The 26,081-nt window shown below is 38.4% G+C and overlaps 1 protein-coding gene across 4 annotated transcripts in view; it reads left to right on the top strand.

Moving 5' to 3' along the window:
- Positions 1-26,081, top strand: part of pign (phosphatidylinositol glycan anchor biosynthesis, class N) — a 107,894-nt gene that overhangs the window by 23,042 nt on the left and 58,771 nt on the right. For all 4 annotated transcript variants that reach the window (XM_052016783.1, XM_052016786.1, XM_052016785.1 and 1 more), the window contains exons 6-12: positions 169-293; positions 9,830-9,960; positions 11,304-11,420; positions 13,193-13,233; positions 17,006-17,065; positions 20,967-21,059; positions 22,471-22,526. In XM_052016783.1, the coding sequence (XP_051872743.1) occupies positions 169-293; positions 9,830-9,960; positions 11,304-11,420; positions 13,193-13,233; positions 17,006-17,065; positions 20,967-21,059; positions 22,471-22,526 (623 nt within the window). The remainder of the gene's footprint in view (positions 1-168; positions 294-9,829; positions 9,961-11,303; positions 11,421-13,192; positions 13,234-17,005; positions 17,066-20,966; positions 21,060-22,470; positions 22,527-26,081) is intronic.

Here is a 26,081-nt window from a genome sequence, read left to right as displayed (position 1 = left end):
ACAAGATGTAAAAATGAGATAAATTGGCTTTGGTATTAGGCATTCCTCTGAAGTTGGGACTGAGGCATGTTGTGGGACCACAATAGAATAAACATTACTATGCTGAATTGTGCAAACTAACATTTATCACCCAATGCCACAATGCTTTGTTCTATTTTTTTCCAACAGAACTTTTTTCAATATGCCAAAAGTAATGAGACACTTTCAAACAAAATGAAGGCAGATCAGGTTGTTTATTTCTTGCATTTACTTGGCCTGGACACAAATGGACATGCTCACAGGCCAAAGTCAAGGTAATTCTCTCTTACTCTTTTAAATTAAATTGTTTTCTTCCATTCTGGCCTTTGTTTTTTCTGCTCCCAAATTTTGAAAGGTTCATGTATTGTTCCTTGCTTGGAAGGCAGAAAATGTTTTATTATCCTTCAAAAATTGAGGCAAGTACAAAACAGGGAGGGTACCAATTCGTTGAAAATCAGCAATATTAAAATTGTTGGAAACTGTTGCATGGAGTAGTTAGCTGCCATAAGGAATAGTCATTTTTTACTGTGATGGGCAATCCAGTTAACTTATTATGGTCAATGATTTGATGTTCAGAGTTGGATATAGGTGTTTTGCTATATATATTTTCAAAAGTCATCATTGTACAAAATATTTTGGTATCAAAAGGAAATGTGTTATGAGTTTGGGAATTGGAGTGAGAGTGACGCATAAAAATGACCTAGATTTGAGAACTATATCAGAGTTTACAGATGATACCAGGAGAGGATATACTGTCAGGAAGTAGGAATAGATCGTTTTTGAAAGGTCTTTATTGAAGAGAATCAGTAGGATTATGGCAAATGCTATGACACAAAGTCAGTGTTAATGCATTTTGTCTGCATGTTAGAGAGGCATGAACATTGAATTCTTCCACTTTAAGTAATCCCTACCCCCCTTCCCCACACCCTCCCCACCATGCTTCTCTTCTTCCCTTTCCTAGTGTACCTTTCTTGTTTTCTACCCCCCTTTTTTCTCCTTTCTCTCCTTACCTTTGACCCATTCCTCCCGGTGGATCTGCTCTCGCCTCCTCCCCCCCACCTGCCTATCACTATCACTTACCTGCATCTACCTATCACCACCTTGTGCCCACCCCGCCTCCCCTCTTTTGTCCACCCATCACTGCTCTGCTTTTCCCTCCTATATATATGGGGCTTCCCCTTTTCCTATCTTCAGTCCAGAAGAAGGGTCCTGACCTGAAATGTTGACCGCCTGCTTTTCTCCACGGATGCTGCCTGGCCTGCTGAGTTCCTACAGCATCAGAGTGTTTTTCTTTGTGTGCACGTTAGGATATTTTGCATGCAAGTGCAAACGGATGGAATTATAATTTGTGAGGAATGGATAGACAAAAATATTGATTTATTGATGGAGGTTGTTAATAATTGGCTCATGAATGCAAAATAAGTCATAGATTATATAGAAATTATTACACAAAGCAGTCCATAATACGTTTTAGTCTTCATGTCCTCCTTATTGCCATCATTGTTTGAATTTCTGGCATCATAATGTTTGTGGAAATCTCACTGTTGGACAGGACTTTCACAAAATCCAACTTGCTACTCTTGCCTCTTTCTCATATGAAATAAAACCAACTTTTGAACTTGGGGTAGAATATGAACAGTTGTTTTAATCTAATGTATCTGCCCATTTCCCATATCACTCTCTGTTCCTTCAACAACCTGTCCAGTCTATTTGCCAATCATAGTTTCTCCTTCAGTGAGCAGCTCTGCTAATGTATTTCATAGTATTGTGGCTGCCTGTGCAGAAAAAAAAGTTTCTCCTTTCTGTCCTAAATCTGTCATAGTTAATCTTGCTTCCATGTCTCTTCGTTCTACCTCCCTCTATAACCGGTAATACTGTTTTCTTCCAACTCTGCTTCATCCCTTTATTGTTTTACTCAGCATTATTAATTTGTTCCATTTTCTTCTCTACTGGCTCCCTTTTCATATTGGTATTTCTACATACCTGGCAGTGTTGTGGTGAATCTATGCTGCACTCATGTTCCAACACTCTCCCTATAACCTGGAGCTCCGATTTCATATTAGTACACCATGATGTATACCTCATGTTCTAAAAGCAAGATGTTCAATTGATTTATTTTTATAATCTTATTCATGAGGTAGAACTTGAACTCACAGTGGTTTAACTTTCCTCTGTACTAAGCATCATTATGACTTTTTCAACCAACATGTACTGCTTTGCCCTTGGTGAAACAGAATGTTGTCTTTTTTATGACTATTCCGTCACAGAAATAGGAAGAAATTTCCACTGGTTAGAAAGTCTAGCACAAAGCAGCATAGATCAAAAATCAGAATTTGCTCCTTCTGGAGTCAAGTTGGGAAGCCATTCTATATGCAAAGTCCAGTGGATTGTTTGGAATGTCAGCCTGTAACTGCAGATAGTGCTGGGCTAGTGTTAATTATAAATTTGTAATTGATCCATTTTAATTAACCAAAGTGCGAAGGTATACAAGGCAAAGGCAGATAAATAGAGCTAGATCATGTTTCAGCTGAGATCCCAATGAATGGCAGAGCAGGCTCTGGGGTCTGAATGGGCTGTTGTGATACCTCTGTGTACACTCGCCTTTACTAGTTTGATACAAAGGCTCAGTTATTCTGGCTCTTATTTTAGTACACAAAGCCTCTGGCTTTATATGCAAATCATTGACACGCACAAGGAAACAGATGTCATGCCCAAACAGAACCCTGTAGAATGCATGGCCCTATTCCAACCACTCTGAGAATCTTCTCTTAATGTTTGTGTCTTTTCATTGCCTTCTACCCATACTTCCTGAAACTGTTCTCCTGATTCCTTACTGCTTAAATCTTCTCTCTGATTTTGGCTGTACGTCGTGGGCATAAATTGCAATGCAAAATGCTTAAGTACTTCCTTATAATAAGTATTATGCACTGTTTCTGCTGTATCCTCCTTTATGTGCAAATGCATTTCCAGCTTGCCTTTAGATTACTAAGGGAAAATATGGGCACGTTCCCAGATGCTTCTCAGAGGAGATCAGTTATAAAGCAAGTACCTTATCATGTGCTTTATGAAAGTGTATAACAGATCCATGGTATTTATCCCATTTATTTTGTCTCCTCAAAAAAAATATTCTGAGGCTGATGGAATTCTAGGTTTCATCACAAGCAGGATACAATCTACATACAAGAAAATGCAGAGCAATAATCATGAATATTGCTGAGAGTTTTGCGTGACCCATCTTATATCTATTGGTCTTGAATGTCTAGTGACGTAAAGTTGAAGAGTCTGTGTTATCATCAGTGAGTGGATAGATCTTGGATTTTGTTACAGTCTATTAGCTTTAATCAGCACCTTTCAGTAGGTGATAAACACTAGACTCTGTCTACCTATTTAGGTGATAGACTATATATTGCAACCAAATACAAAAATAGTTTCTGGAGTGCCAAGTACCAATTGCAATATGGGAAATCAGGTTACAGTTATCTTTTTACATTGGCTTCAGAAGATGCCCCAAACCTGTTCTGTTGATGGTGACTTTAAATTATTGGCTATGAAATTGTGCAACAAAGTTGAAATTCTTTTTAATCAGTATTTTTGTGGTGTTGCCAGTTTGGGGTGGAGCACAATTCTGAAGAACTGATGAAAACAAAATTTTGTGTAAAGTGTTCTGCAAACATGCTATCAGGTAGTATCTGATGCAGAAGCTGTTTATGTAAGCTACCGGTTTGTGCCTTCAAAGTTGCAAAGTAAAATTTTACAAGTCTAATTATTGTTTAACCCTAATATTATTTTATAGAATGATCAAAGAGTTCATAAGAGTTATACAACATGGAAACGGGCCCTTTGGCCCAACTGGTCCATGCTGACCAAGATGCCCATCCAAGCTCATCCCACTTACCAGCGTTTGGCCCATAACCTTCTAAACCTTTCCAATCCATGTATCTGCCTTTTAAATGTTGTTATTGTACCTGCCTCAACCAATTCCTCTGGCAGCTCATTCCACATATATACCACCCTTTGTGTAAAACAAAAAGTTGTTCCTCAAGTTCCTATTAAATCTTTCCCCTCTCACCTTAAACTTATGCCCTCCAGTTCTTGATTTCCCAACCCTGGGAAAAAGATTGAGTGCATTTACCCTATCTATGCCCCTCATGATTTTATACACCTCTATAAGGTCACCTCTCAGTCTCTGACGCTCCAAGGAATAAAGTCCTAGACTGTCCAACCTCTCCCTATAACTCAGTGCCTCAAGTCCTGGCAACATCCTTTTAAATCTTTCTGCACTCTTACCAGTTTAATAACGTCTTTCCTATAGCAGGGTGACCAAAACTGAACACAGTACTCCAAGTGCGGCCTCACCAGCATCCTGTACAACTGCACCATGACCTCCCAACTTTTCTACTCAATGCCCTGACTTGTGAAGGCCAGTATGCCAAAAGCCTCCTTCGCTACCTTGTCTACCTGTGACTCCATTTTCAGGGAACCACGTACTTGTACTCCAAGGTCCCTCTGTCCGCAACACTCCCCAGGGCCCTGCTGTTCACTGAAAATCCTACCTGGATTTGACTTTCCAAAATGCAACACCTTGCACTTATCTGAATTGTACTCCATTTGCCATTCCTTGGTCCACTTACTCAGCTGATTAAGATCCCCCTGTAATTTTTGATAACCTTCTTCATTGTCCACTATACCACCTATTTTAATGTCATCTGCAAACGTACTATCTATGCCTTGTACGTTCTTATCCAAATCCTTGATATAGGTGATAACAATGGGCCTAGCACCAACCCCTGAGGCACACCACTAGTCTTGGGCCTCCAGTTGAGAAATAACCTTCCACCATCACCCTCTGCTTTCTACAAATTGTGTATCCAGTTAGCCAGTTCTCCCTGCATTCCATGCAATCTAACCTTCCTGAGCAGCCAATCCAGGATATAATGCAGGATGCTTAATGTTTCATATTGTATTTCCATGATGATTTTGGCTGTTCTTTATGGGTATAAATTGCAATGCAAAATGTTTAAGCACTTACATATAATGAGCATCATGGGATGCTTTTTCCTTTATCCTGCTTTGTGGAAAAAATGTATTTCCAGCTTACCATTAGATGTTAAATGATGGAAAAAGTAGGTGCATTCCCAGTGCTTCCGAGAGAGGATCAGTTATGAAGAGGCTGTTGTGAGAAAGCAGCCTTCATGCCAGTCCATCATTTCAACTAATGTTCAAACCTGATGTTTGTAGAATCACGGAAGTTTACGCACAGCGTCTGTTCATACCAAATAACGTTAACCCCAATTCCCATCTCTCGGTCCATAGTCTTGTTGCATATGGCTCTTATTGCTTTTATTTAAACGTAGTGAGAGTTCAGTTGCCGAGTTCCACATTATTCCTTTATGATTCCTTTTTTTTGCCTCAATTCCTCTCTAATTCATCCACTAATTAAATTAAGTCTGTGTTGTCTATAAATATTGATTTCTCTGCTAAAGAAAGTAGGTCATTCCTTCTAGACTTTTTCTAACTGTATAACTCTCAATTAAATTGCTCCTTGATGTTTCTGGGTTCCAAAGAAAACAACCGCAGTTTAGCTAATCTTTCCTCAGCTCCAGCTACTTGCAGATTACTTCAGTACTGTCTTCTGTGCTATCATTGTTATCATTTCTGAGCATCATATTTGTGGGAATTTCATCATTAGGCAGGATTTTCATTCTTTTCTTTGCTGCTTCCTAATTTGAAATGAAATACAACTTTTGAATTTGTAAGTAATTACTACTCCGGTGAAAATTGGCGTTCATTGAAGAGATGGTTTTGGCAAAGCATTTATTTTTCTGAGCACATTTCATTCTACAGTTGCTGCCTTCCCATTGAGGGAATGGAATCCAAACAGGAATAATCCAAGTTCTTTCCGGTGTTTGTGGTAATGAAACTCCTTATGTGTCAGGCTATGTATGCAAAGTCTGAGGTTGGTGAAGGTGCAGTGCAGCTCAGAAATTGGCAACACATTCACCAAGAATATTGTCATTTAGGTCAGTGGAGGAAAATATTCAAGGAAATTTTTTGAGATACAAATTTCAAGTAGTATTAGTGGGTTGAGGTGAAATGGTAAACTACTTCTGATGAAAGGTCAGTAACCTGAAACTTTAATTTTGTGTCTCTGTCAACAGATGCTGCCTGAACTGCTGAGTAGTTACAGCATTTTTTATTTAAGATTTCTTGCAACTGAAGTTTTTGAATGTAGCAATGCTTTGTAAATAAAATTATTGTTAAGATATCCACGTACTGATTTGTTATCTCTCCTGCTGACTTATCTTGTTACATTATATCCCTTGGAGAAAATGAACTTTACAAGTAACTTGGGTGGCAAATGTCACCCTTTTCTTATCTAATTTTCCGTACACTTTTGTTCTAGTGGGGTCTCTGGATGTTGATCAGAAAGAAATGTTTTATTCACACTACTTCCCAGATAAAATTACTGAACTGAAATGTACCATGATTTCTCAACATCTGTCCTCAATTCTAACTTAATGCTGAGATGGCATCAGCTACAGTTCAGTCAGAAGCATTCTCAACTCTTGAGATTTGAGCACAAAAAGCCAAGTAGACTTTTTGGTGCAGAACTGAAAGGGAACTGTAGTCGGAGGTGCTGTCCTATATCAAGACCCAGTCTTGGTTAAAAACAAAACCTCATGACACTATTTTATAGAAGAGTACTGGAGTTCATGTCAGTGTCATGGGCAATTCTTATCCCTCACTTCAGATCACAGGTTGTTGGGTGCTCAGTGCAACTTGTAAATGTAGCGTCACATTCACGAGAAATGTTGTATCATTTTAATGAATGATGATTATCTGGTCATTACCACATGCTTATTGTGCACAAGTTTCTTCCTGTGTTTCTTACAACAGTCACTATATTTCATAAGTACTTTTCTGGTTGTGAAGAGCTTTGGAATGTTTTGAAAGGTGTGATATAAATATGTCTTTTTTTCAGCTGAGGATTCATGGAGACTTCTGATATTTGCATAGATCACTTGACATGTTTACTTAATGGTATCTCTTTCATTACTCTAGAATCACAAGAAATGTGTAGTATAGAACAGGCCACTCAGTATAGAACTGTTCCATGCTGTTCAACCTCCCACCCTTCATCCTATCTTTCAGCATAAACTTCTGTTCCTTTGTCCCCCAGGTGTTTACCTAGCTTCTCCTTAAATGCATCAATGGTACACACTTCAACTACTCCTCATTCAAAGTGAATGTAACTCTGGGTAACAAAGCTCTCCAGAATTTCCTGCAGGATTTATGCTGATTATCCTATTTTGATGACCTCCCTTAGCCCTAAGATAATATAAACTTCTCCTTTTACATTTACAGTCTATTAATGTGGCAGATTTTTCTATTGCATTTAGTAAATCCTGTCTATGACTACATTTCCAATAGGTTTTTGTATGAGCAGGCTTCTTGCTTTGTTTGTGTGAGTAATTCTGACCAGGTTAATTAAACATGCAGTGGACATGTGTTTAAGTAAATCCAATGGTCTTACTATGATCTTAAGAAAGAACTCGTTGATGCTGGAGTCAGTATTGAAAACCAATACTACTGTATGATATTGGTCAGGTGGATTTGTCGAGATTTTCAACTTTAAATGCAGTGAAACCTGCATGAGGGCATGCTCCCAAAAACAAGGGAACAGGCATTCTTTTGAAAGGACTAGATGGTGAAGCATGCATGGGACATCCTTAAATGCAGGCACTTACGAATTACAAACTACTCCCAATGTTCATTATACCAGGCACTTTATACAACTGAAAAAGCAAGACTCCCAGGTCAGTGTTGGTGGGAATGGATTTTGTGAAGAAAAGCTTTCAGTGACATAGGGAGCTCTTTGCTTAGTATCCTAGTCCTGTAATTTGAATGCTTTGACAGCTCAATACCCGAGACAGCAGAATTTCTCCATTGCTTAAGATAGCGATTAAAGAACTCCACCGATTTTATTTTGCAGTGCATACAGTTTAGTAAATTAGGACACCGCATGCCAGCCCATAAAGTGTTTGTGATTTATAGCTTTCACTTTATCTCTGAAATCTTGTTTACGGGAAAAGTTTTAGTAGATGTGATTTCACTGGAAGGTAATTTTTTTCCCCTCATTATTATATTCATTAAACCCACAGTCGGATCACGTGGTCATTAGTTCTTTTTGGCCACTATTACACTCAACTGTGTATACTTCCAATCTGTTTGAAAGTCTGCTCTATTATTTTATTATTTAAGGCTGCAAACTCATACAACACTATCCAAAATCTTGCAGACGTTTCATTCCAACTGAATCAAAGCTTGCATTAGTAGGATTGAAAATCCCATTTCAAACTACACGCATCATCTAGTTCCTGTACCTCAAGCCTTTGAAGTTGTGCAAAAAAACTGCTGTGCCATGATTTACAGAATATCAGATTGCTGTTGAGAATTTTTATATATAATGCCAATATATAATTTTTCTATAGTACTTTCTGGATTTTTATTAATTTGAATACATTGACAAAAAACACATTCGGTTAACAGGTTTACTTTTTATTTTTTAGAAGTCATGAATAAATTTCCTTTGCCATTCAGTTCCTGTTACAAATTCTCTTCCTTAACTACCAGTGCAGTGTAGCCACCATCTGTCTGAAACTGAACCTGACTGTCTTCAACCCTTGTCACATTTGATTTGAGGTGGATCATGTATTTGTGCTAGTGCTGCTCTCACCTCCCCATTTCATTCAGCTCCTCCCGGCCTCAGCTCATTTGCAGAGACTTGACATTTCCAATGTACTGCTGGTTGGTGTCCCCATTCTTCCTTCCATAAACTTCACTTCAAATCTCTGCTGCCAGTACCCTGATTTTCACTGTCCAGCTCAGCCAATACCCCTCTGCTTTCTGACCAACATTGCCACATTTCCCTATCTTTGTAATCTCCTTCAATTCCGCATCCCTCCAAGACCTCAATGCTTCTCAGTTTTGGCCTCTTGGTCACTCCAATTTTATTCATTCCACCACTGGTGACTGTGCCTTTGCTGCCAAGAATCCTAGCTTTGGAATTCCATTCCAAAACCACTCTATCTTGTCCACCCTCTCTCTTCCTTTAAGAACCCATGGACATTAGAAAATAGGAGCATGAGTAGGCCACCTGGCCCCTCAAGCCTGGCTCACCGCTCAGTATGATTGTGGTGAATTGACCCAAACCTCAGCTCCTGTTTTGTGCCAGTTCTACATGACCCTCAATTCCCTGATCTGTTCAAAAACTTATCTACTTCCTCTTTGAATACCCCAGTGTTCTAGACTCCACAATCCTCTAGGGTATAGAACTCCAGAGATAAGCGACCCTCTGCGAAAAGAAATTCCAACGCACCTCAGTTTTAACTAACTGCCTCCTTTTCTTGTAACCACGTCCCCTCGTTGAAGACTCTCCACAAGTGGACACATCTTGACAACTACCTTGTCATGCCTCATTAGAATTTCATATGTTTCAATAAGATCACCCCTTGCTCTTCTGAACAAAGGATAGAGATCCAAATGTTTTTGGTGGATAGGACAACTCTCATCCCAGGAATTAGCCAAGTGAATCTCTTTTCGATTCTCCAGTGGTGATGTAGCCCTTAAATAAGAGGAACTTTGACCATTCTTTTGCTCATCTGCCCTAATGTTACCTCATGTGACTCTGTGGTAGATTCTATTGATAAGACACATACGAAGGATTCTGGGATGTTTATCTACTTTAAGACTGTTGTATCAATACAAATTGTTGTTCCTAACTGCTGAATCTGATCATTCAATTATGCAGTGAATACAAGGAAAATATCCGAACGGTAGATAAGGGTATCCAGGAAGTTGTATCTGTCATTGAAGATTTCTATGAAAATGATAAGAAAACTGCCTTTATCTACACATCAGATCATGGGATGACAGAGTGGGGTAAGAGAATTGATGTGTCTGGATAATAGTATTTTTAATGCAGAAAATTGAAATTTATTTAAGTCAAGTCGAGCTTATTGTCATATGCACAAGTACAGTGAGGTACAGATACACTAAAAAGCTTACTTACAGCAGCATCACAGGCATGTAGATTCAGACAACACAAGAAACATAAATTATACTTAAATTTTACAAGACAATGAAGAAAAAAAACTGCAAAGCAAGATATTAGTGCAAAACAACACAGTCAGAGACTGTGGTAGTGCAAGAAGTGGTCTGTAGTGTTCCATTGCTGAGGTAGGGTGAGGGTTGTGCAGATCACTTCAAGAACCTGATGGTTGTAGGAATGTAGCTGTTCCTGAACTTGATGGTGTGGGACTTCAGACTTCTGTATTTCATGTCTGATGATAGCAGAGAGAAGAGGGCATGACACAGATGGTGGGGATTTAATCTATAATAGGTGGGTGATATTGGGTTCCTTTAAGAAACTTCACCCGTAGGTGACGCTGACAGTGTGATGTTGCAATAACCATTGCACACTTTTGCTTAGCATCTTATACTATGCAACCATTGGTCAGCTGATCTTCAACTATTTCTCAGAATTTTTAGAGAAGCAGTTTGTATTCACCACCAGGTGGTGGTACACCCATGTGTTTTTTGGAGAATGATGGATATCTTTGTAAAGGATGAAGAACACATAAATCAACAGAAAAAATACCCATCCCAGTTGAATTTTTAAAATTTTTTTACTATTATGCTTTTGGGGGGAGAAAACAGGAACAATGTCTGAAATTAAAGTACTTCCAGACAGCGCCCCAGGAGTAGCATTCGGCTAACGGTTGTGATCAACTAGTTCTCAAAGCTATTATTCGTGACGTATGGACAAGTAGGATTGGCAGAGTGACGCGAGATGTGAATAGCATTGGGTGACCTAGCCATGTCAATTTACCCCGATATGGACTTATTTATATTTGAGCTATGGTTCAGTTCTTAACATTATCAGGGACTTCAGCAAAACATCCAGACTCATTTCAATGCAGTTCTGACCTTGTATCACAGTTTTCATTCCCTATTCTCTCATTTATAGATGTAAATGGGAGACAACGAGATAAAATGGGCTTTGGTGCCATCAATGAAATATTTCTCTGATAGTAGCCATTTCACACAGCTGTGTGGGAGAAACAACTTTTTGTTCTGAAGATATTACCATTTGTATGAAAAAATGCAGAAGATCAGGTGGCAAAAGTACCATTTCTCAGTGTTTTTATGTTAATCAAAGCCCATTCCCTCATAACAATGCATCTTGCTCATCGGAAAAATGCCTAATTCCTGTGTTGATGTAGGTTCCCATGGTGCAGGGCACCCTTCAGAAACCCTCACCCCACTGGTTGCATGGGGAGCTGGAATAAATGGGCCTCAGCCAAGTTCAAACCAACAGTTTCACGATAATTTTCTGCAAGGTATGATGAATTTCATTTGATTTTAGTATTTACAAGCTAGGCTTCTTTTCTAAAAGAAAGATCTGCATTTGAATCATGACTGAAGATACCTGAAAATGCTCGACACTCAGCTTGTTAACTTTGAAGTGTAGTCAGTATTGTAATATGAGAAATTTCACTGAGTACTCTCTGCTTAAACACACTATTGCTTATGGGGTTTGGGCAAGATTGTTGTCATACCTTCATTGCCAACATTGACACCACTTTAAAAGCACTGCATCAGCAGTTTAATGCTTTAGGAATGTTTGAGGTCATGAAATTATTGCACTAATGCAAATCTTTATATACCGAGTTAAAATTTGGGGAAAAAAATGAGAAAAATGTGGTAGAAAAGTGCTAACTTTAGAAATGCTTTAGTTTATTAGTATTAATGCTATTGAGATAAAAATAAATCTGAAATCAGAATAACATTTTGCTTGCATGTACTGGGAAAGTGATAAAATGAGATAATGATTTAAACTGAAGTGGTGAAGATCTTTTCCTTTGTATTCATTGGATGGATATGTGGTTAGTACGGTAAGTGTCAGTGAGGTAGGAGACCAGCCACAATCTTATTGAATGTTAGAGCTGGCACAAGGCACCAAATGGATTATTCCTGCCTCTGGGGTTTTATGTTCCCAGTCTTACAGACAAATATTTCATTTATCAATTGGCAATCACCACCGTGATATTTAGGTTTTGCTCAAAATTAATCAAGTAATAAAAATGATGGCTCACTTTATAGCAGTGAATGTAAATAATGTGGTGTGTCTTAAGCAATGTTTTTCCTTAAAGCCAGGGAAATTCGGTAGCAGTGTTCAAGATTATCTGGCAGTTTGATGAAGGAAGTAAGGAGAAATGGCTTTTACTACCAGAGCTGCTGATAACCTGAGAACACAGGGAGGAGATGAAAAGCTTTTATATTATGTAGCAAGCTTTAATCTGAAATACTGGTGGAAGCAGATTCAGCAATAACTTTCAAAAGTTAATTGAGTATAAATTGGAAAAGAATAAGAAGTTATTAGACTATGAGAAAGCCTTTATTAATGGGATTTATCAGAGAGCCAGCACAGGCACGATGGGCCAAGGGATATATCCTGTGCCGGAACATTCTATGATTTTGTGTCTGAGATCACAGGGCAAGTAAATATTAAAGGAGCAAAGCTCATTTTTGAGTTTTTACTGATTTCTGGTCAGCGTTTGAAAGAGCATCAACAAATAACACAGATAATACCATGGCAAGTCTGAGGCTGGGTACCTTGTGGCAAATACCCCAGTGCCTTTCCACCATCTACAAGGCACAAGGCAGGAGTGTAAAAGAATACTCTACCATTGTCCAGATAAATGCATTTCTAACAATATTCTTAATATACCTGTATAAGGTTACCCCTCAGCCTCCTGAGCTCCAAGGCTAAAAGCCCCAGCCTATCCAGTCTGTCCTTATAAGTGTTCCAGTCCCAGTAACGTCCTTGTGAATCTTTCTTGCACTCTTTCCGGTCTAGGCAACCAGAACTACACACAATGCGCCAAGTGTGGTCTCACCAATGTCTTGTACAGCCATAATATGACATCCCAACTCTTGTACTCAGTATCCTGACCAATGAAGGCAAGTGTGCCAAACGCCTTCTTCACCACCCTGTCTACCTGTGTTGCCATTTCAGGGAACCATGTATACTGTATGTACCCCTAGGTCTCTCATGCTACCTTTTGGCCAAGGATTATGTTATTTTAACATTTCTTTCTCTTTCCTTCAGAATGGAAACTAAGTGATATGAGGAGATTAGATGTAAACCAGGTAAAACACTGTTAAGAATTGAAGCTTTTTTTATTGCACTTATTGAATGATGATGTATGTTAATCCTTTTATTTTCAAGTCAGAAGGTAAAATACTTCTTACTTAATCTGTCACCGTATTTGTGTGGTGCCTCCAATATTCCAAGGCATTTTCTCCACCAATGGAAATATCAGGACTGATGACCAAAAGCTGAATCAGAAGTTTTCAGGAGTGCTATGAAGGAGAAAAGCAGGATAGAAAGGTTCAGGGAAGAAATTGCAAAGCTTAGAGTCTTGGCAGCTGAAAGATTGGCTGCTAAGGGTGGAATAATTAAAATGGAGGCTCAAGTCGCTAGAGTTGGAGGGACATGCATATCTGGCTTATAAGGCTGTAGGAAGTGTTGAGAATGTGGAGTGATTTGAATATGGGTTAGCAAGCACAATACTTCATTTTGGAGAAATACAATGCCTATATTAAAGTAAAATTGCAATTTTGTTTCTTCATTAGCAAAACTCATTTCAAATCGATAATGACGCCAAGCTAATCTTTCAGTTTTAAATCACCGGTGCTTTAAGCAGTCATGAAAAATAGTTAGAAAAATTTGCATTATACATATGTCATAAGCCATCCCACAATTTGACAGATTGATGATGAAGTGACAGCAGTTGATATGCAATGCCAAATTCTGGCGTCAGAGAAGAGACCAATCCAGGAACAGCCATGCCTATCCATGAGGCAAGGAAAGGGATGCAATCTGGTTCCAGGCTTGTCCATAAAGTTCATTCTGGGTCCACTGGTGATACTTACCAGTGGCTGCTGCAGCATTGATTCTGTTTTTTTCAGACTAGATACTCTTGGGCGTGTTAATCCTAGATATCAAGAGGCTGTTGAAGAACATCTGTAAGCCTTGTTTGATGATGGAGTCATAGCTGGAGATCTGGTAACATCCTGCTCACCAGATCTCCAACTAATACACGCTGCTCAATGCATAATATGACATCTGGTTTTCTTTTTGCAGAGGCAGCTTTGATTTTTTTTTCCCATTGCAGAGAGACCAATCCTCTTGTTACCCATAGAACATTGCTTTGCTGTGTGATTTTTCTTCTGGGACTAGTTTTTTCTATCTTTCCATCATTTTATTTCTTTGTCCTTTGTATTTATCTAATAAACCTCACAGGCAATTCAGAATTTTTCTTTTATTTTGGGTGTTTTCAAACATTGATTTGTAGAAGTCAATTGTTTCCTTCAGATTAGACAGTTAACTGAGGCTCTTTTGGGTGGATATGAAACATTTTTCAAAGACCAGGGGAAATGTCCTTGATGCCCTGGTCAACACAAGTCCCTCAACTACTATCATATAAAACAAAGCTGATTATTTAATCATTATCACTTAAGTTTCTCCCAAATTTCATCTGATGCAATGAGCAGCGTGTCATAGTTGGAGATCTGGTGAGCAGGATGTCAGTCTGATTTAGGATCTTTCTCACTTCTTCATATGTCAAGTTTATTCTGCCACCCAAATAAATTCTCAGTGTTCTCTAATGAAGGATGTGGTAATGAGGAAACTGTAAACTTGTGGTAAATATTTTTACTTTTACTGCTATTAACTTATGTAATTGACAGCCACTATAGTCAACAATGAACAAGGCACTGTGATCATAAACCTTAAAACCAGACACTTGGGATTATTGGCCTGCCAAAGTTCTCCTTCCATTAATTTGCTCATAACCGTCAACTTCATGATTGGATATGGGACTCTCGGTTAGAAATTGGTCTTTTGTATGTGCTAATTTGATAATGTAGTAATGTTTATGTGTTGAACTGTCTTTTTGAAATTCGGTTTCATTGATAACAATAGAGCAACATTTCAGAAGCCGACCAAAGCATGCTTTGATTACAGCATAGTTTATTTGTTAAACAGTGTTTAAACAGAGGGTGTTTGAGATGTCCTTGGCATATTAGCTTTTATCTGACATGAACAGCAAGTATATTTAATTGTTTCTAAAACTAACAAATAATATGACAGATTTATCATTTTCTAAATTATCCTGTTATACAGACAATATCTTGCACAGACTAGTTGTACTATATTTAAATATATATTCATGCACATGGCAAATATTTTCAAGGAACTACTTGTTGGAAACTGCAATGTTACAACTTCAAAATGCAAGTTTTATGCAGTCGTTCCCATGTAAATATAAGTAGAACATAAATATTTAAAATATTAATAGTTAAGGGAGGTCTTGTTAATATTATTGAACTTGAATGCTTAAAGCCTTTAACTTTCTCCTTATTTCCTCTTCTGTCTCACAGTATTGTTTGCCATTTTCTCTAATCAAGACTCCTGTTCTTATATACAAGTCTTTGTTGGAGAGCCACTTGTAAGCAATGGCACACAAGTCTTAACCTCATGTAAATACTGCCTCATTGATATATGTATTGGCTGCCTGGTAATCCTGGGCTCTGCTCCATCTGAATCATTATCGATTCACAACCACAAATTCACATATGATCACTACACAATAGGAAGGATGTGATTTTGCAGGAGAGAGTACAGAGGACATTCACCAAGATTTTGCCTGGATTGAAAGACTTTAATTATGGGGAGAGATTGGAAAGGCTGGGCTTGTTTTTCCTGGCGTATAGGAGGTTGACGGGTGACAGAAATATATAAGATTATGAGAGGCATAGATAGGGTAGATAGTCAAAATCTTTTTCCCCATGATAGAAGTATCAAAAACAAGAGGGCATGGGTTTAAGGTGAGAAGAAGGAATTTTACAGTGGGTCTGAGGGATAAGTTTCTTTTACACAGAGAGTGGTTGATATCATTGGAACATACTACCAGAGTAGGTGGTGGAATCAGATACCATCACTATATTTAAGAAGCATTTAGACAGACACTTAAATGGGCAAGGCACTTAAGGATATTGTGCTAATGTAGGCAAATAGGATTACTGTAGTTAGGAAAAAAGGTTGGGGCATGAATGTGGTGGGCCGGTGTCCATTTCTGTGCTCTGTATCTCTGTGATCTACTCCACTGTAAAACGGGGTTGTAAGATGCCTCCTATGGAAGTCAGTGATCACCATTCCATGCTGCTAAAGACTGATAGTTATTGGGATAAAAGGATGATTTGAAACTATCAATTCATAAATTGGAAAAGGTGAAACATTGACCATATTTTTAATTTTTTCATCTAATTTATTAACACATTACTTTCTGATACTTTTCAGTAATTTTTTTCTCATTGTGTATTTACCTGAATTGTAAAGGGCAGGACAAGGCTATTCATTTCATTGTGAATTTTGAATGATCCTGTTTTTTTATATAGGGAAAAGAGGGTAAACACTGGATTCTTTCATTGTTAACCATTGGTGGGGAAGCCACGTGGAATTGGAAAAAAATCAGTGATTGTGTAGTAGAAAGAATCACAACTTGTAGTGATTACCAGAAAATAGCCTGAAAGAATACTGGAGACAGATTCAACAGTTAATTTTCAATAGAGAAAGTGGATAAATACTTAAAGAGAAAATATTTGTCAGGATATGGAGAACAGGCAGGGTAGAAAACAACCACTCAAGTGGCTCTTTCAAAGTGCTGGTACAGATACAATGGGTGAGATGGCCTTATTCAATGTTGTATGATTATAATGTACTGCTGACATGTTATGTAAGCTTTATCTACTTTCATTTGCAGCACAACATTTAAGTCCTGACCTGGAAAATAAAAGCATAAGTTTAGATTACATAATTTCTAATTACTATGAATTATTTCTGTTTTACATTGTATAGGCTGATATTGCTCCATTGATGGCTTCTCTCATTGGAATCCCCTTTCCTCTAAATTCTGTGGTAGGCCAATGCTTTATATTATCATTATTTAATTCATGAGGCAGTCAGTATTTAATTGGACTTTAACTTGTGATTTGCTTCTCTGTTTTATGATGGACTTCAACTGTGACAATAAGGTTGATTTTTTTCTCAGTGAAGAACCTACTGATGGTGGAAAAACAACACAATTGGGTTTAGAACCTCAGATGTCCAATTTTTCCAAAGTACAAAAATACAACTTGAGGGCCAAATAAGGCCATGCTACTGGCAATTTTGAAAGTCTCAATGAAGTGAATTACAGTTTCTGTTGTCTCTGATCCTCCATTTCAGCTCAGATAGAACTCTGTCCCAAAGAAGATTTTCAATGATTGGTCAAAGATACAAGGAAGACAAAAGCAAATTTGAGTCTTTTGGCAGGCAAACTAAGATATAAGAATTTTCTCAAAATGCCACAGTTCTTAGTGAGAAATGAAAAAAAATGTTGCAGTCTAATGGCCTGGACTTTGCCAAGTGGATTCTGCCCTCACATTATAACTGAACTACATTGTTATTGTGCATTTACCTTGTATGAAACTGGAAAGGTGAAAACCACTCTGGAATGGAGTAGTGAGATCATGAGCTATGGCAGAGACTTGAACCATATCGTAGTCATATGGATCAGCTAAAATAAGCCTTGCCTGCAAAACCAGTGGGGAAAACTTTCACTAACAACTAAGCCTTGCCCCTATTTCGCTATTTATCAAAGCAGTCAGTTTTCAATGCTGTTGACGTTATTAATGTCTTAAAAAAAACTATGAAAATGAAATAATTAAGTTTATAGTTTTAAAATAAAAGAACTGATGACACGGAAAGACACATTTACATAACTAAAAATATTACTGACATGTATAATTAAATTATTGTGTTTGTCTTCATGGCAGCAGCAATGTTCCCAGTTCTGTATCAAGTCTTAATTGGCAGAAGATATGAGAGTACGTTCCTCAGTGTAAGTGCTGGGTAATCCCATCAAGCTTCCCCGATCAACCCCTGTGCAGAATCCAATAGCGGAGCAAAGACATGGGTGGAGTACAGCCAGTATATTCAGAACTTGTGCACTGCACGAAACTGCCAGCAAATCCCCACAAAATCTGACACATTATTTAATGTTTGATTGGAGAAAATGCCCCAGGTGTACACACTTAGCAGAAAGTATATCCCACCTTTCTGCACTGTTCTGCCTGCCTATCTGCAATGCCCCTCTCTCCTACCCATCCTGCAGCTCTGTAAGGGAGAATGTGAAGTACTACATATCTATAAGCCTGTGGTCTTTTGCTGAACTTTAAGGGAATATTCTTGGATTTCCTTATCAACTGTTTAATTGATACCTGTCATCAGCAAAGCTTCTTTATTGCAAGCTCATCGACAAGAGATGTATCATACCCTGCATCTATAATCCTGTGGTATCATACTCAACCTCCTAATAACATATTTTCACGAGCATCTTTGCTCAATTTATGCATTGGATGTTTGCTTTTGTTATTGTGGAAGAATCTGGATAGGTGAGCTTCCTCACTTTTGTATTCCAACCCCCTTCACATAAAGATCAACATTTGACATTTATACTTGTGTATCAGCCATTAGTGGGCTGCCAAATACCATTTGATGCTCTACAGTTTACAGCTTGACACCAATAAAACATTATAATTTATCTGTCCCACAGCCAAAATAAATGACTTGCTACATGTCTTGCATTGAAGTTCTTTTTAAAAAGTTTTGTCCATTCACTTGTATTTCTCCATTACTTTGTAACCTACAGAGCTAACCGTACCTCTGAACTTGAGTGTTGTCTGCATATACTGAGATGCACGTGGGCATGTACAAGAATTAAGATCTGACCATCTTTGGAGAAGCATGTTAAATATTAGAGCAAAAAAACAAACTGCTGGAGGAATTCTATGAGTTGAGCAGCATCTTTGGAGGCAAAAGATGGTTGACGTTTTGGGTTGAGACCCTGTATTAGGACTGGTCCTAATTAGGACACGTCCATGTTAAATATTGCTTGTGGGTACTCATGTAGCCTTAATATGCTTGTATAAAGAAAAGGTCCTTGGGGATCACTACCTGTCATTATCCCCACTCTACCTACTTCTAACTCCCAATTAGTTAATGACACAGTTACAAATCTCTTTTCAATTCCAAGTGTTTTCATTTTTGCTAATACACTAAACAGACTCGTCTTTGCTTTCCACCTCACTAATAATTACCACAAAAAATATCAACTAGATTAGTCAGACAGCCTTCCGTCACAAATCCATGCTTGATCCTCTTATGTGGCCTTATTGACATCAGCTGGAAATTTCCATCTCTGGAGCACCACTGCATTTTATTGCTTTTAATGTTTATTTGCTGTAATCTTGAAGATGTGGAAGGCTTTTTCAAAATTTTGCAGTTCCAGCCACATGAAATATCTTGGCTGCAGCTTAAAAGATGGCATAAACCCTTCCTACGCACGAGTAGAAGTCTGATCTGGGACCAGGGACGTGTGTGTGTGTGTGTGCGCGTGCGCGCGCACTCACTCACTCACTGATGAATGAATCCAAGAAAGCTTTGGATAGTTCCAACTTAAACCCTATATCATCAGGAATGGTTATTTCCAGACATAATGAGATGTAGCGAAAATCAATTTTGTGCCTGCTGTGAAATCCATATTGTTCTTTGGCTGGAACACTGATCTATGCAGTTAATAGAATTGGTTAGGCTTCTTCAAGCACTAATTGGTATTAATTGCTTTTTTGGAATCCCTTCAATGATATGCAGCAGTATTGACATAATTTGCTTAAGCAGTGGTTCAGACAATGTTGTACACCAAAGAAAAAATGGAATCCTCAGCACTTAGACATAGCTGATGCAGAAACATCATTAATATTTTATTTTGCTCTTTTTCGCCTCTGGGATTGGAGGACATGCCCATCCTGTTGGACTGAGCATATCTTCCTGTCCTGTACTTAGCAACCCCTACGTTCTTTTGTCTGCTCCCATCTCCTCATTGACCAGATAATCTTGTTTACATATTATTCCCATGGTCACCCTGGTTTTACCCTACCAGAGGCATTCCCTGTTCCCCCACCCTTCCTGCAATTTAACAATTTTTTTTCTCCTTCCCAGTTCTGACGTAGGGTCTTCAATCTGAAACCTTAGCTGCGATTCTCTTCCCACAGATGTGAGCTGACCTGCTGACTACTTTCAGCATTTTCGGTGATTATTTCAGGTTTCCAGCATCTGCAGTTTTTTTTTTGATTTTCAGCAGCTTGCTTTTCATGTCATCAACCTAGACTTGCTTCTTCAGCATGCCAGGGTGCTGCCATTCAAAAAATCAAGAATACCTTAGAGGGGAGACAGTGTAACATTTAGTTATGTAAGCCCATGTCAAATTAAATTTGTAATAAATTGATAACTGTAAAAAAAATTGACAACCAAGAAAAAAAACAACTTGTCTATCAAGCCTGCTCAAAACTACTGAGTTTCACATCTTTTTCTCACAAAATGAAGGACAAAATAAGAAGTTTTTTCTTAATTAACTAAGGTGGATAATCAGCATTCAACTTTCTTGACTTTGCAATTTTGATCAGTTATAATTCTGAAACTTTATATAAATTCACTATAGGATATTGTAATAGGAGACCCAATGCTTTTTCCATTATGTGAATTCTACTTGCAGACCTGCTTTATTTTGTCTATAAGTAGTTTTGTCCTGTTTGATATGCATTAACTGAAACCGTGTTAATTAAATGTCTTAGTCATTTCTGTTTGTATTCTGAAAAATGTATCCTGAATAATATGCAAATGGAAAGTTCTTTTCAAAAAAGCTGAACACGACTGTTTTGAATGTTTTGCATATCTCATATGTCTCAAAAATTAATTTTTTGTACATATTTTTTGTTAGGGCATTTTACCTTTGGAATATTTAAACAATAGTGATCAATTTAAAGCTGAATGCATGCTGACAAATGCCATGCAAGTACTGGAACAACTTAAGGTACGAGATTCATTATTTTTAAATAACAATCTCATAAAGTGTTTAATCTCTTGGGCTGGTTGGGCTAAGTTCTACTCAGCTATTCTGTTCAGGTGCATCATGAGGTGGTGGTGGGGGAGTGGGTGTTGCCTCGGTGGACATGTATTCCCTTCTATGTTTCCCGATGGAATTCCCTGTAACCTTGTTGGAATATTTCACCCTTTTCCATCTTTCTGTCACTTCCCAGAAAGAATGGTTAGTACAGTTGGGATAAGTGGGTTATTGGTTCCAATGAAGGAGAGAACTTCATCGAAGTCTGACTTCCCACCAGTTTAGCCTTGAGCATTTGCCTTAAAATCTTTGCACCTTCTTTCCCTTTATGGGGCTGACCTATCTACTGCAATAGCAAAATGCAACAAGAAGTAAGAGCAGGGGATAGACCATACAAGCCATTGAACCTGATCCACCATTCAGTTCAATCAAGGTTGCCGCTCCACCTCAACTTCTGGTTCTTGCCCAATACCCAGATCTGTTGATTTCCTGAATGTCTAAAAATCCATCAATTTTAGTCTTGAATACACAAAGACTAGTCACCCACAGCCCTTTACAGAAAGACATTTCAAAGGTTCACAACTCCTGCATGAAGAAATGACTTCCTGGTCATAAATGACGTGCCTCTCAGCCTGAGACTTTAACCCTAGTATTATCCTCTTCAGCTAGCAGAAATAGCCCCTCAGCACCATTCATATCAAGCCACTAAAAGCTTTATTTGTTTCAAGAAGATTGCCTGTCATTCTTCAAAATTTCAGAAAATTTAGACGTTTTGTGTTTAATTTCAGTTTATAGGTAGACCCCCTCATCTTAAGAATGTCCAGTTATATTTTTAGGCCTTGCATCCACTCTTGGACAATTGTATTCTTCCACTGGGAAGGACTGAAAACTTGATGCATTATTCTAGGTGTGATCTCGTGAGCCCTACATACTCTTGCACTCCATGTGCCATTCGCATTTCTAATTAGGTGAGCATATTAATATGCTATGATTTTGTTTTGTCCAAGGAGCCTTCAAATTCCGCATGAAGTTGTTTTTAAAAAAAAATTCTGCTTCTCTGTTCTTGGTACCAACATGCAGCAAATAACACCTCTATCATCCCCTATCATGTAGCAGAATGATGGAAAAATAAACCTTGTCGGGTAAACTGGAAAGTGTATGCAAAAGGTTAGGCTCATTAGAGAGGTTTGAAGATGGTGAAACAGTAAGCAAGGCAGAGAGTTTTAGGAAGAAAAATCAACAGTGCAAGCTGCAACCAGTGGAGGAATGCGGGAAGGATGTTGCTGTGTTATTATTGGGATTTTACAGCTGTGTATTGTGTGAATGCCAGAAAACATTTGGATGTGGACCTATGTAGGTTGAAGGTTCTAATTTTTTTTAGGTTAAGATGACTCACAAGAAAGAAACCACTCTGTCCTTCTTGTTCAGCCCCTTCAAGTAAGTCGATTTCCTTTTTGAGAGTGCTAATCTGAAGTTACTTATTCTGTTGCATGAACGATAAGAATGAACCATTTGTGGAGTGTGTCCTGTAGTTTTTTTTTTCCATTGATTTACTATTCCATGTTGACACCACTATGACAATGTTTGGTGGTCAAGCTTAATAGCAGACACTCTCTATCAGTCCCATTCCCTCCGGCTGAAACATAGGATCTGCACAGATATTTTCTTAGTGTGGCCATAGTACTAATGAATAGCATTTCTGTCTCCATAGACTTTGGGGATGAGCTTGCTTTAAAGTTCTCATTTGCGGTAGGCAGAAGTGGCAAAAGTGGCCATGGGGCTGGCAGGGGATTGCATGGCAATGGGAGGGGAGAAAGCCAAGAACCGAGCAGAATTTCTCTGATGGTTTAGATGCTTCACGAGCATAACTTGTCAGGGGAATGGCAGGATGGCAGGGGGAGGGAGGCTGAACAACTGATAGATGAGAGAAGTGGGCAGCAGTCAAAGGGAACAATAGTAGCAATAAAGGAAGGGGTCAAGGCAAAAGGAAAAGTTGAAAATGGGAATAAAGAGGGAAATAAATAGATGTAAATATAGGGGAGAGAGAAATGACTACTAATGAAGGATAAAGGAAGGGGGATAGAAAGTGTCACTTTATGGCAAAAGGGAGAGGCTAAGAGTTGTGTGAAAGTCAAAGCACTCAGTGAAGTATGAATGAGTGGCAGCCTGTTGATTGTGGGAGAGGATGTAGCCAGCACTTGGATTAGAGAGGCAAGATTAGCTGGTTGACTTGGTGTCGGAGTGGGGGTGAGGCTGTGAGTGGTAGGCCACTTGGAATAGATGGAGGATCAGCTTGACTGAGCGGGAGGGGGAGAACTGTGACAGGCTGAATTTGAGGATGCAGAGCAGTATTAACTGGGTAAATTGGGAGGTGAAATTATATTTGTGACGAGGTCAGAGATTGGATTGAGTCCAGAGTCTCTTTGAATCTTGTGACATTATGGGAGGTGGAGGTACTAGAATAGGGGAAGATTGATAATTATAGTTTGTGAAGTGATGATCTGGTTGCCATGTTTCAAAATGCAAATATCATACTGTTTTGCTTTCTGCTTGGAATTATGAATTCTGCAAGTTCTTTGAGTATCATTGAAACACATGCTCAGTTTTATGCCTTCCAGCATTTGGATTTCCCATGTTTGGAAATGAATAAATCAACTGGCTAAGTTTCATAATCCATTTAACTGCTAGGTTTCATGTGCCAGAGCTCTTGAGCAGTTGCTTTTTAATGCTGTCAGCTGTTCTGTTTTGTACCTTGTTTCTTAGTTTAGCATACATATAACAATGTTAATAAGCAAATCAGAAATTGGCGGTAGAGCTCTGTGTACCAAGATGTTTTGGGGTTTCAAAATAAAATTATGATTTTTCTACTATTCATCATAGCTAATGTTTTGTGGTGTCATCTAATGATGATAATAGTAGTGGAATAGTTAATAGACGATCACATAACCTGAAAATGTTTCATACATCAGACATTAGATATTTATAAAGCAGATGTAATGAAATTGTTTTGGGTTGTCACTAAGAGCATATGGAAAGCTTCCAACACCGATTGTTTTGCTGTGGCAGTGACAGTAGGGGCCTTTTCCAGAAACACGAAGGTTTTTACTTCCATCTATAGTAAATAGTTTGTTCCTCATTGCAGATCCACACCTCAACTCCAGCTACTGCAGATATACACTGAATATGATTAGCATGTTCTGCCTGATCTCGCCAAATGTAGCTTTGCCCATCATCCTTCTGGTCCCTGTGAGGAATGGGGATATGGGAATGTCTGACAGAGGCAATATCCACTCCAAAGAAATCCACTCCAAACAAGTATCCAAAGAAATACTTATTTCTGTAGTGTCTTTGATGACCTTGGGACATTTTGAAAAAGGCTTGCATCTAATTAAGTACTTTTGAAGTATTGTTGTAATGTGGAAACTGTGCACAATTAGTGCACAACAAACTCTCACAATCAACAGTGTAATAATAACAAAATAATTCATTAACTAATGTTGTTTGGTGAATAACCATTGGCAAGGACCCTAGGGAAAACTCTGTGCGTATTTTAAAACTAGTGCCATAGGATCGTGCATCCTTAGAAGGAGCCTTGGTCTAACTTCTTATCTGACAGGAATCACTTCTGGTAGTGCATTGGTTGCTCAATTCTCCATTGACGTACAAGCCCTGATCTTCTGCATGGGCTTTTGAATTGGGACTTGAACCTCAACCTGCAGACTTCAAGGCAAGAATACTCCAGCTGAATGGCTGCACTGTTTGGAACCTCTGTTTGCAACAAGTCATCCTCTATATGCCAACTTTGGGCTGGACATGGATGTTGCCATCATTTCTGATCTGGCCAGCACAAGTTCTGGCATGAGTAAAGCCATGGATTCATAACCCCAATGAAAGTAATTTCAGACAAACGTTTTTACCAACCAAGAAGTATTTCTTTTTCATTAAATATGAAGGTTTCTTTAGTGCCCTGTGTGTCAGTGGCTTGAGCATGTAGCAATGACATCAAAGTGTTATGTGGAAAAGAATGAAAGATTAGTGTTACCTTTCATCTTGCAAAAATATCAAACTCTGAACAGCTATAACTTTATAAAGAATGCCAAGTTTACAAACTATTGAAAAACATCTATTTTTTTCATGTCCTTTTGTAGGCTTTCACATCCCAGTGCAGTTAATGGCCAACAAGGTTACTTGCTGGAGTAGAGAGAGTATTGTAATATAGGAAATATAGCAGTCAAAGTTTACTCAGCAAGCTTCCACAGTTGCTAACATGGTAATGGCCAGCTGATCTGTTGTAGGTATTGATTGAGGGGTAAATTTTGACCAGGGCACCTATGTTACTACTCGATCTCTTTCAAAATAATGGCATGGGATCTTTTATGCCTGAAATGGCGAGCCCTCAGTTTAGTAGCTCATTCAAAAGACAGTGCTTCAGGCAGTGCAGCACTGGAGTATCAGCTTGTTTTTGTGATCTAATTTCTGGAGTGGGTCTTGAACCTTAAGGCAAGAGTGCTAACAGCTGAGCCAAGGATGTCTGTGAAGGTTTATATTTGAAAATATTAATAGAATTTGTTTTTCTCCAAAACAAGTCTAATTGTCAATTCTTATTTAAATTAATAGTTAACATTGTGCAAAATAAGTGCTATGACCTAAGTGCCAGATTGCAAGCATCTACATTGCCTCTGCTTTTGTTAAGTACAAGCCAGAACCATAACCCTATTAGTACAGCAGTCATGTGGCTGCTATTTTACCTCAAGGAAAACAATCAGCAATTGTGCTGTCAGAGCTTGAGGCATACGTGTGAAATGAAAACTTCATGAATGCAGCTGGTGCTCTTGAAAGCCAGCATGACTGTGCTGTCATCTTTATCAAGAGTGTATGCTTGTTTTTGAGGTTTTAATGATTTCTCCCTTTGTTCCGATTTCTGACTGACCCACTGACCAAGGCAAAGAACTGGATCTCTCGTGCATCCTTATATAAAGTATATTTTAAAAA

This window comes from Pristis pectinata, chromosome 5, assembly GCF_009764475.1.
Source record: "Pristis pectinata isolate sPriPec2 chromosome 5, sPriPec2.1.pri, whole genome shotgun sequence".
Classification (NCBI taxonomy): Eukaryota; Metazoa; Chordata; class Chondrichthyes; order Rhinopristiformes; family Pristidae; genus Pristis; species Pristis pectinata.
This window is presented reverse-complemented; position numbering and strand designations above follow the sequence as displayed.